The sequence below is a fragment of the Taeniopygia guttata genome, chromosome 2 (genome assembly GCF_048771995.1).
Source record: "Taeniopygia guttata chromosome 2, bTaeGut7.mat, whole genome shotgun sequence".
Classification (NCBI taxonomy): domain Eukaryota; kingdom Metazoa; phylum Chordata; class Aves; order Passeriformes; family Estrildidae; genus Taeniopygia; species Taeniopygia guttata.
This window is the reverse complement of record NC_133026.1, coordinates 16,737,944-16,750,311: the sequence shown is the minus strand read 5'-3', so window position 1 is coordinate 16,750,311 and position 12,368 is coordinate 16,737,944. Positions and strand designations below refer to the sequence as shown.

At 39.4% G+C, this 12,368-nt stretch overlaps 1 protein-coding gene across 13 annotated transcripts in view; it reads right to left on the bottom strand.

The window, feature by feature from the left end:
- The window catches only part of ABI1 (abl interactor 1), a 76,499-nt gene that overhangs the window by 6,160 nt on the left and 57,971 nt on the right, over positions 1-12,368 (bottom strand). For 2 of the 13 annotated variants that reach the window (XM_030264474.4, XM_030264467.4), the window contains 7 exons: positions 12,178-12,192; positions 11,356-11,456; positions 8,101-8,241; positions 6,291-6,391; positions 5,287-5,361; positions 3,514-3,690; positions 609-695 (listed from right to left, as the gene is read on the bottom strand). In XM_030264474.4, coding sequence (XP_030120334.1) covers positions 609-695; positions 3,514-3,690; positions 5,287-5,361; positions 6,291-6,391; positions 8,101-8,241; positions 11,356-11,456; positions 12,178-12,192 — 697 coding nt within the window. The remainder of the gene's footprint in view (positions 1-608; positions 696-3,513; positions 3,691-5,286; positions 5,362-6,290; positions 6,392-8,100; positions 8,242-11,355; positions 11,457-12,177; positions 12,193-12,368) is intronic. The other 11 variants (XM_030264475.4, XM_030264469.4, XM_030264468.4 and 8 more) reach the window with 10 other exon arrangements.

The following is a 12,368-nucleotide window of genomic DNA, read 5'->3' as shown; positions in this document are numbered from 1 at the left end:
ACAGCACAGGCAGAGAGCACCTCTCACAAACCTAACAAGCAGAGCTGTGCTGCAAGAAGCTCAGCAGGGAAATAGGAGAACACAAAGAAATGGAGAATGAAAGGCTGCCGAGAGGAGAGGTGCCTTACAAGCTCCTTTGTAATGCATTAGATCTTAAGACTACATGTTTTCAATTGACTGTATAGCTTGCTGAAAAATGCTACAGTATTGGAATCATTGGTTACACATTGCACATTCTGACAGTCTACATAAGCCTTTCTAATAAAAACTAATTAATTATCCCTAGTGAAAAAGGCAGGGTGATTCAACATGAAATTAGTATTTTCAATTAGAATACAATTTTATATTCACACCAAACATATGCCACATTTCACACTGTACTTCTGTAATAAATTTGCAGTTTAAAACTTAAGCGGGTCAGTAATAATCATGCACGTGTTATAAAATATTGAAGAGTGTGCCCTTCAGCTCCAATAGCATATTGACACTAGAATGCAAGATGGTATTAGCTTCTGGAAAAGGAAACAAAATAGAGTCTGACTTGCCAGCCATGCATGCTAGAAGAGAGTAGGCTCTACCCTTTAACAGCTCAGCTTGTCCAAACTTACTGTTTTCCTGCACCCTGGCCACGAAGCCTGTGAGAGGTATCTGTGGAGTCAACTGAGGCATAGGGGGAGGGGGTGGAGCAATAGAAACTGGTAGCAACACACACACCATATCGGGAAAGTCAAATGGACAAAGGAAAAAAAAAAGGGAACAAACAAAAGCAGCCGTCAGTAACAAGGACCACAAAACAAAGTATGTATAGAACAACAAGAACACACACACACAAGAACCTTCTTCAAGCTTGTGTTTCCAACAAGGCTGAATTCGTGGTTAGCCAATGGAGGATCAAAAGCAAAGCATGCCCGTGTTCAGCCGGGTAACAGCCCAGCGCAGGCTGCGTGTCTGGAAGCTCACAGGGTGCGTGTGAAGGTTCTTGCTCTGTCACACATTTTTTGTGCCTCACCTGAGGAGCACATAAAATCTTGCTGCTAAATTAGGATTACTCAGTTTAGCAGTTATCTTTCCAAAGTGAGCTACTAGAAGTAGAGGTGATGTTTCGCAGGATTCTGGCCTCCCTCTCTAATATCAAAGTGGAGCACTGCATCAAGTGCAGCAAAGCAGCACTGACACAGAGCAAAGACAACTTTTGCAAAGGGCACGATGTTCAGCATCAATACTTCACATTGACGCAGAGAGCACCTCTCACCACTGTGCTCTGCCGGGACAGGGACAGTTAGCTAGCTTACTGCATTTTTGTTTTTCTTAAAAAAAGGGACCTTGTTGCTTTCTGGTAGAGAAAAATAGGTGGCTCTAGAGCAGAGTGGAGCGTTACTAAGCCTTCTGTGGTGAGAGGGCACCCAGCAATCTAAAAGGCTGGTGAAGGCTTCAACAACGCTGAGTGGCTACAGGAGCGTGCAGAGCTCCTCAGGAAGCCCTTGCAAGCTCATCTTCTGTGAAGTATGTGCCTGCCTGGTGAGTAATGAGGCATGTGAGTACACCGTGCTCAGAGACACTGGGCTGACAGCCCCATGTTCAACTCTTCCCTGCACAGGTAGGGAAGAGGAATGGGAGCAGTAGGGCGAGCCACTCAAACTATCAGCTCTGGTAGGACATCTCCCTTAAGTGCAGGGAATGAAAAGCATAAAACAATACCCCACCCAGAAACTCAACAAAACATCAACTCATTTGTTTATACAGTGTCCCTTCGCAGTGGAATTTCTCTTGCACTGAAGCAGCGAAATTCCTGTGAAGGTGGGAATTCAGCAGGGTAATAATCCAGTTGGAACCAAATTTGAAAGAGGTTCTGTTCTTCCAAGTAAGCAACAGTTCTAAATAAAGCTTTAACTAAGATTAATGTTTGATGAATTAACATGAAGCATTTAGTTCATTACAAAACCAATAATCAAATAAACTGTATGGAATAAATGATCAATAAAAGCAGGAGAACAAACAGTGTCTCACAAAATTGAAGTAAACATCTAAGAAAAACCAGAGCATTTGTTAGCATGAAAAGTAAAACCTTAAGGAAACATGGGACCTGGGTTTAATGTCAAGACAGTAGCACTAAAAAAATAATCACCAGTTACAGAAACAGAGGAAAACAGTTTTAAGTAGCAAAACACACCCATCAAAATACTGTTTAAAAAAATGCTGACAATCAGTATTTTGAAAACACCAGAGAGGCTAGATTAAGAAACAGCACCTGCATTTGAGCAAAAAATTGCTTTGGACAAATGTAAACATTCAGAAACAGTGGTGTGCACAGCATTTAAGACAACTGAACTATTCCCAGAAGTAAAATCCTGTTTATTTAATGGAACACAACTGTTCAAGCAGACGGGAGTTTCTGTTGTTATGGTGAATTAATTTGGAGGAGTAAGAATGTGGAGGAAAGTGAAATGCTAGTATGGGTGAGCAAGAGTAGGAGGAAAATCAGGTTTGGAAAAAAAGAAAAGATAGATCCTGTGTCTGCATATAAAAATGCTTTCTGACAAATGTAATACTTCTAAACTACTCAGAAGACTCTTCACTTCAGCGTCTCAAGTATTTTAAAAGCATTCTTTTCTCAAGAGAAGTACACAACAGCAACACTGGTCTAAAGAGATCTTGAACCCAAACATCAACATCTCTTTTCAGAAGAAATATTCCTCTGAAGTTTAAAGACTTGGCATTCTGAACACTAACAAGAAAAAAAAAAACATACAACTACCATTCCTCAATGTGTACTTGATCAAAATTTATGGAAATGGCAAGGAAGAAGTTTCCTGACAGAGCTTCCTATCAGCAGCCATGATCCTTATTTTGCAGATCTTTCTGCAGTGAACCTTGTTTGCCCTTCTGGGGTAGGAAGGCAGGAGGCTGCTGACTAAAACCTGCTCATTTGCCCATGGCATTCATCCCTTCCCTCATTTATCTTCTTCTGTACTCCTACTAGTGTGAAAGCACAGAGAAGCTGTCTGCTAGAAGAGAGAGACTGAGACCTTTAACAGTCAAGCTTAAAGATAACAAAGGAGAAACTTGGAATCAGGAAAGAAAGACACAGAGACAGGGAGGAATTGTGTGATAGGAACATGAGCATTGTGCTCAGATAGTATTCTTTTGCCACTATCCAAATAGTGGGGGGTGTACTACAAACACATTAGATCTCCCACCAAAAAAATGGGTTTAGTTCATGTTCTCCAAGCACACCTGAAATGCCAAGTATAATGTGCCTGTAATTAGACAGACAATTCTAATAATTTCTTGTAATGAGTAACAGCAAACAAGTCAGGGGGGAAAACAGTATAATTGCATATACTGCAATCACTGTGCAATTTCAATATGGTTCTTCTTGTTTGTTTTTCCTTCTATTTCAGGAAAGAAAGTAGTAATCTCATTGATACTTTTCATAAATGAATTAAAATGCCATGCATGCTTTCACAATCATTTGCTCAAAACAGTTTGTGATTTCAGAGCTCAGCAGCTTACTTGAATTTTGAGAATAAAGAGGCCCGCCATTAACATGAGGTTGAGCAGAGAATGGGGCAGTCACAGAAGGATTCCGTCTGTATCCACCAGAAGATGCTGAAGAAGTGGTAGAGTTGTGTCGTGAGATTTGCCTGGTCATTGTGCCATACTGGGAACCAGGAGCTGAACCAGGAGCAGCTGAAAAGCATTAGCCAGAGGAACCAAGGAAAAGACTTAAGCAGAGCATTACTTTGGAGAGAATGAAGAAAACAGAAGAAGTCCAGAACGTGGAAAATACTTGATTACAGTTCTCCAATTATTTAAGATCAGTAACAGATTAACAGAAAAAACAAACATCCCCATTACAATCAATAATGAGAAAAAACACACAGAACATAAACCAACACTCATATAAAGGGCATTGAGAAATGTGAGACTACTTTGAGAGACTGGATTGGACTGGAAAATTGAATCCAACTCTTCCAACTCTTAAGTGTATCTCAATTATACTACATGCAACAATACCCTTTATTAAAAAGCACACAGAAAAAAAATTCCACATTCTGCTCAAAACAAATTTTTTCAATTGCAAAGCTGAACATGCCTCCAATCTAATATAAAACAACATTCTAACAAAACAGTGAAACAAATGTCGTGAACTTCAGACACTTGGCACGTTTATCAATCATATTTGCTGGTTGTGCTTTTATATTGATGGAATTTATACTAACAAATCAGAATCATCAATTACAGCTGACAAAGATGTCATTCATTCTTCATGATAAACACCCATATTTACCTTCCACCTACTGGCTGCACAAACTCCAAGGTTAACAAAACAGTTTAAGTTCTTTCAGATTAACCTCCGACAGACAGAAGATCACACCTTGCGAACTAATGAATCTCACATATTGTAGTCACATGAATTAACGCAATTCTTAAATGCAAAAACTAGTTTGCAATAAAATGTTTTGTGCTTCTATGTACATATATCATATAATTGTATAAGACACAAACAGCAAGCAGACAGAAGTTTGCAGTCCTGTAATGCTATCCAAAGTCACTTTCACTTAACATTTCAGTAAGGGAGAGTGCAAAGGGTTATGCAGGTCAAAGCCTCCAAAGCTAGTTCCATAACGCAATCAATTATTCTTGTCATCAGCCTGTGACAGGAAAGGGTGGGGTATTTTTCCTATTTTGAAAAGTATTACTTTTAGATCCCACCCTAACTACTGTATGTAATGCTTGAAGCAATTTCTCAAGAATTACTAGCTCATATCCTCAAGTCTTCCAGTCTGACACCTGCCTGCAGCATTATGGAATCAAAGCCAAGCTACTGTGACAGACACTTGTGCTTTCCAGTCACTTTAAGCCCACAGAAGAGAACACACACATCACTCTACACATAAACTACCATTTCTAAGCTAGAGTGCAACTGCTGTGACTTAGCTTCTGCTGCAGGAGTTACACAGCCTAATACCAAGGTTCAAGCGGATTCTGAGATCTTACAGATCACATTAATTGGATCTTAGCTCAATTTGGAGCAAATTCGAAGCAACTAGCAGCCTTTTTTGCATACCTAGTGCATTTAGCTTCAGAGGCTTTAACCACAGGAAATTAGTGGAGATTAGATTTGTTGAAAAAAAACCCCAAAAAATCCCAGAACTGATTTTTGTAAAAAAATCACATAGGTTCCACTACAGAAGAAAAAACACCCTCACTGAGTTCATTAGGAAGAGATGATTATTGATTATGCAGGATGTCTGCAATCACTTCAGCATTGACAAGTCTCACCTATCAGACTGCCCATCGGGAGAGGTGGAGGCAGTGGTGGTGCTGGCGGGGCTCCAGGAGGAACAGAAATGTGTGCTAATAAAATAGTTTATATTCCTAATTAGGCCATATTATTAAAAGTTAAAATAAATAAAATACAAGCACTTGATAGGCTTCCCAAATAAATATGAAAATTCAACTTCAGTTAACTAATAGAAATTCAGACCCTGATCCTATCCAGGGTTCTGTACATGCCAATCTTTATTCTCATTGACTTTTATGGGATGCCAGATGATAGTAAGATTTCATGCCTATTTGTACCACTGCAGGACCAGAAGGGAAAGCCTACATGTATATAAGGAAGTGAAGACATGTCATCCAAGAAACAGAGAAATCTCTGCAATAGCAAAATTACATTACACCAGAACTCTACTCTTTTCTTATGTCTTATGGGCTTGCAAAACACAAAGTAAGTGACTGGGCTGTTTATTACTAAGATAATAATAGTAAAGAAGGACCCTACTCAATCTCACCATTCACCCTTCTTAAACAGAAGGGAGTGTGCCTCCAACACTCCAAGAGCTCTCATGGTTCTTTCCTCACAGATGGCAAAGTTAGCAGAGTATTTCAGAAGCCAATATTTCCAATTAAACATATACATAGCTGCTGCTGCTCTCAGGGCATCCAGAAATGCCAAATTGTAGACACATTTAAAATTACAGTTAGGCTTTAAAAGGATACATTCGTCTTTTACTCCCCTTGTACAAGACCCTTGATTGTCTTGTAAAAACATGGACCAGCAAAGGTATTTTAACCATCTGTTATTCAGTAACTGACTGTCCTGCAACTACTTTTAATTTCTAAAGAATTAAAACTTTAGACATCACTCAGCACTCGTAAGTGATTTCCTGAGTAGGACTGTACTTCAGGACAGTTTCTATCCCACCATGTTCAGTCAAAGTCCCTCTGCAAACACAAGGAAGTAGCCAGCAGCCTGAAGGCAGCACGGGAGGAGCCCCACATACCTGGCCCGATGGTTGGCGGGGAAGGTGTAGGCACGGCAATGGGAATGCCAATACTGCTGCTGCCACTGTTCTCTCGACTGCCACTGCCCCCACTACTGCCACTACAGAAGAAAAACACAAGTGTTAGCACAGCATCTGCTACAAAAGCATATCAACAGTCACACTTCTTGTGTGAGCTCTTCTAGCCTAACTCAATTACAGACTGTTGAAAAACTCCCTATTAAATGCCTCTGTCTTTACCTATAATTGCATATAGATAATCAAGTCTGGATGCATTACATTCCTAATAAACAGAATTAACTAAGCTGATAAACATCACTATGAATAAAACGTGCAATTAAACTCTTCAAGAAATAAAAAGGTAATCAACCATGCAAGTTCTAGGCAATGGATTAACAACTGCAGGAGTAGTTCAGGGGCCTTGTAATAATTGGAACTAGTATGCTGGGGCTGGAAGACTTCATGGCTAAACTCTAAATAATTATTTAGGATTAATTATGCTGTCAGCTGAAGGAACATTTCCTCTACTCAGAGCAGATATTTAGATTTTCAACTGAGAATGGACATGATAAACCACCTGGGGTAGTGTGTGGGGTATGGTGTGCTTAATTTTCTGTGTATCTAACACTCCCCACTACCTATGCACACACCTTTTATATGTAAGTTTGTTTCTAAGATGGTCAGAAAGCTAACAGTACAGCCAGCTCAAAATTTGTCTAACGAATGTAATACAATATGCAAATCAGAGGCCAGCAATGCAAAACATAGTAAACTATTGGATAACATTTCTAGACATGCCTTCAGAAACTGTAACATTTATTTTCTTAGAGGGTAATGAAAAAGAATCAAAATTCAGGTAGAATCTATCCTTATTCTTATCTAGGAGCACTCCTTAGTTTAACTCTTGAATTTATATGCATTAAAGCAATAATGTAAAGGAAACTAAGCACATAAGACATTTTGAAGCCAAAATTTCACTTTAGTTCATCCATGTTAATCAAGAGTACTAAGTGAAGTTCTAGTTTATTTACCACTCCTGGATAGCTACAAATCAGTCAAGAGTCAAGTGCAAATCATTCAAATGCATCTCTGTAGAAAATAATATTTAAAAAAAAAAGAAAACCAGTAATCTGAAATGGAAGCCATGATAATTCCTTCAAAATTAGTGTTCTGTCTGCTGAAGACCTTGATCTTGTCACCATGGTTGCAGCTGAATTTCTAACTGCAGCCTACATAAAAAGATCTTGTGAGATAAGAGTAAGGAGCATTCACAGTAGCCAGCTAAACAGACTAACGAGATCCTCATGCAGCGACATTTAGAAGTTATTTAAGTCTGACAGTATTTCATATCACCAACTGTGTCTAAAACACTCTCTCCGTCCCTGTTAGTGACCTATCATGTTTAACTGCCTACTGGGAGTTTTTAAAATAAGAAAAATATTAAGAAAGAAGGTCTCTAAAATACAAGCTAACTTAACTATACTGAATTCTTTAATCTGTTTTTCCCTGCAATTTGAAGCCTGTGATAAAAATCAAATTGGAAAAAAAATGAATTCACGCAAGAGACTCAGAGAAACACTTCGCCTTGCAATTCAAGAAGGAAATAACAGTTTTAAAAAGTTACAGTCAGAATATTGAATATGAATGCACTTTATGTTAGGAAAGTCAGCAATGCAGTAAAGCTCTGTTGATGCAGTGGTAGAATAACTCACCTTTTTGCCTTTCAACAAAAAGCCGAGAGGTACAAATCTTCAATGCTTTTCTGTGACTTTAGTAAGCAGGAGAGAGTTACTGTGGGAAAACAGCCTACCTGTGTGTTCGTGGTCTCTGGTTCAAGGAAGCTGTCCTGCCTGGACTGTGTTGACTGCCCAGCCTGGCAGGGCTGGTCATGTAATCATTGGGGACTGTTGGCGGTTTGACTGGCTCCAGGGTTTTGTAAGGAGTATTTCGTCTGGTCAAGGAAAAAAAGATTTGAAGACAGAAAGATAAAGAAACAGAAGATTAAAGGATAAATAAGTGAAGTTTTAAATCCATTCACTTTCTAAATTTTTCACGAAAGATCACTGTAGTGACCCACACTGCAGTATATTAAAATTCCAGCAGGCAGGGTAGACAGGTCACAGTCAACAGCCCACTCTTACATAGACAGATCCATACAAGTTGGCCCACAGCATATAAACTGGTCAAAAAAGCCTAAACTAAACTAACCACCCAAAATACATTATTTGAGCAAACTAACATACAACAGCTACATCTGCATAACACTCTGGGTTACCTGTCAGCACATGACGAATTCCTTTTGTACCAATCTCTTCTTCCCTCCCCTCCTTCCCTTCCTATCAGAATCTTTTCCAAAAGTATTCTTGGCTAAAGGTATTCATCTCATTAAAACATCAGCAAGGCTGAATCAAGATTCACAGAAAAAGTGACATTTGCAATCATCAGTGCTTCTTTTAGGAGCACTGCTTCACACAGTAATCGAGCAACCTCATCTCACATAAGCAGATCTGAAAGTGCCTCATAGATGAGCTTCATTGTCTCCATTTTGTGGCCCAAGAAAGTGAAGCCCAGAGAACCCCAACTGAGCAGGCTGCATCAAGTCAGAAATATAACACGGATCTTTCGAGATGTATTTACCAGACCCATTATTGCCATAAGAACAGTGCATTGCACTGAATCGCAGAGCTCTTCAGTTCTCAGCAGTAACTGACAGATCCATTGCAAAACACAGAATTTGGCAATGCACCAGAGCTAAGCAAAACCAAAAATATTGAACTACTGGCATTTAATAATTTGTTCAACTACTGTCTATAACTGAGTTAACTTATACAGCTTCCTGGTATTTTAAGAAACTTATTGACTTTCTCTCTCTACAGTATGAAAAGCAACAGTACTAAACTTACTTTTCAAGGTTATTTCAGTTGGAGAACATTAACAGTCTTCCCTGCTTATCATTTTTATTTGGTAGTCTTTAGATCTCCATTGCTTACAACCAGAATACAAAATTTGTTTCTTTTTCAACAACTGATCTCTTTTGGCAGATCTACAGGTGGTGACACCCTACATATTAAAATTATCTAGAGTTCTTCATACAGACAAGCTAATTTAAAAACACCACAGTATCTCAAAACAGTTACAGTATTTCTGCTTTTTTCTTTAAGAGGTTTTAATAATACATTGTTATAGCTGGAAGACCAAGAATTACTATAGATGGAAGATTGCTCAGAGCTCCCCAGCTCACTGTGCCCCAGTGTGTAAGAGTGATGCTGGCAGTCCTTGCCACCAGGGAGAGCTACAGGGAGCCCAGAGCCTTGCTTTGCTCCAGGACCCTCAAGGAATGACTTCAACTACTCCCACCACATCCAGTTCCAGCAATTCCATGGTACTTCAAACCAGAGCACCCAATGATTTCCACAATGTCTCTCCGGTCCTTTGAAGAGACCTCTGCTTACTTCAGCCTCTTTCACTTTTAACTCTACTGATTTCCATGTAGGACTCCCTTTAGATAGTCCTTGTCCCTGGAGGGACAAGCTGCACAACAGGCAGCACTTACTTAAAGGCCCATGTTACACACTAAGCTTATTCTGGTTTTACATATATCTACTCTGTTTTCTGGATCAAAGGGAGAAGAGTAGCATCCTTGTGGTTTCTAGCGATTTTTTCTGCATAAATTAGGGTAAATCATGCCTGTGATATTTCATGCTTTGGCAGAATGGCTGCTCAAGACAACTGTACTTCCTGAACAAGAAGGGCAGATAGAAATCTCTCTTACAAGCCCACATTATTCCTCCCCCTCAGCCAACTGCTGCCACTTGTCAAGCTCATCTGGAAATGACATTCAGCTGATTAATCCTTATCAGGCATCAGCCAAGGCAACCAAACAGCTCTGGCTTCTTCAGGGGGGAGTACTGAGAGAGGCAGCGCACCAGTACATCAATGCTTCTGTTTCACTATCAAGCGTCCAAAAGGACATGAAAGTGCTACAAAGGTTCCCAGGGCTGATAAACAACTCTCTCAGCTGGGATAAGAGACACAACCGGAATACTGATTTCATGCCCTTGAGCAATGGGAATTTTCAGAAAACATGCTGAGGAAACCTCTAGGTTAATTTCTCTGTGGAATATGCAGCAAATGCTACCACCAAAGCAACAAATGGGGATTAAAAATCGCTAAGTCCTCAAGAAAAGGAGCTGCTGATTCTAATTTTCCTTGACCATTGCCCCTGATCTCCACCCTGCTCCATCTCAGTACTCCTAATTTTTCCAGCTTCCTGCCTTTCTGAGACAACATACCTGAAGCCACTAAAACCATGCCAGCCAGCTTTATCGTGCCTCAGTCCCCCACAGTATAAGGAGAAGGCCGAGTGTGATAAAGTAGAAGGTCATTTAGGATGCCTTTTGGAAGATGTTGCACAGACAAAACCATATTGCACATGCACTGAGCATCTCAAGTATTAATGTTTTGGTCTCTAGCAACAACTACTTGCTGGCACACCAAGATAAGCAGATTTCACTCCCCACAGGTCCACAGTAGCAAAAAGGATGCAGGGAACTCTGATCACAATGGGACTTGAGGAAAATCCTTCCTCATTTAAGTATAAAAATGAAAATCACAAGCCAGCAAGAATCAATGTTGCCACTGTGTTCACAATGCCATCAATTTTGCTTAGATAATGCAACAACTACAGCACAAACAGCCACTTCATAGCTCTTCTAATATGAGTAGACTAGAACTTTACTCGTAAAGTCCTTCTCCCACTGAAGTTAAAACTTTAACATTTGTTTCTGTTACTAAGGGTTTCTTCCCAAAAGCCAGGAATAACAATAGCCTCCCCATTTACCCATATCTATATTAAATCCTTCCCTGTGAAAAAAAATTATTTCAGTCATCCTGAAGAGTCAATGCAGCTGAAGGGGTTCATACAGAAAAGGATATTGTGAATTTTTTTCGTTGTTGTTGTTAAAAGCAACCAGAATTGCCATCTATCCATTAATTTAGGAAACACCAACAATGGCACAATTAAAAATTTCTCTTACACAGGAAGGACCAGTCAGTCCATTCTTACCCCAGAGTTCCCCGGCCTGACATGGGAGGACTTGGTGGTTTTTGTGTAGGCGGATTTGTTCTTGACAAGGTGCCAGTTCTTGCAGGCTGGTTATTTCCATGCTGAAATAAGGGAAAACATGATTTTATTTTTGTAACAGAGCAGCTCTATTACTGACAGCTTTTTTTTTTTAAGTGTAAGAATATGAAGTGAGAATTCCCAGACAGCTGTCAAACAGCAAGTTTTCAGCTACACACGAGACAGAAGCCAGTAAATACAAAGAGCCTAAACAAAAGCTTAATGTTATTTTCACTATTAATTAACAACAGACATGAGAAAGGTAGGCAATTGACAAGTTCATGCACAAATGTCTTCTATCTTTTTTTTTTCTTAAAGGGAATTCACATTTGTATTCATTGCCATTTGGATGTTAATATTTTAAATCAAACTTTAACACTGACTGTAAAATACAGCCAGCATGGCCCAGAATTTCTCAATCTGCCCCTGCTATCTGACTAGCAGAGTCATTCAGGTTGTCTGGGAAGTCTCCTGCAAAAAATGTAAGTGAAGGGAATCAAGGCATCTACTGAATTCAGAGCAAAGCACTATGTGTTAGAGAAATTAATGTATCTATGTATAAATGCAAATGTCAATGTATCACAGATATATTGACACGCTAAATGCTGTAAATGAAAAAAAAAGTATAGCATGTTTAATCTACATATCCTATGGAAAGCAGAAGAGAGTGTAAGAGAGCGCTAGTTTTCAGTTTTAATGGCTCTGCAGCCTCTACTATCAGTCACATGAGGCACTGTGGGTCAAAGGAGAAATAATACTTCTTACCTTGGCTTTTAGCCACTTAACGTTGGCAAAAAAAGGGGGGAAAAAGGTAAAAATTAATGGCAGATCCATCACAACTGATATGACAGGTTAAACTAAATATAATCACATTTAAAATAAATCATTTGTGTCTACTGATAATTAGCTCATCCCAGTACACTAAGAGAGATTCTGCTGTGTCACTTATTGAAAAT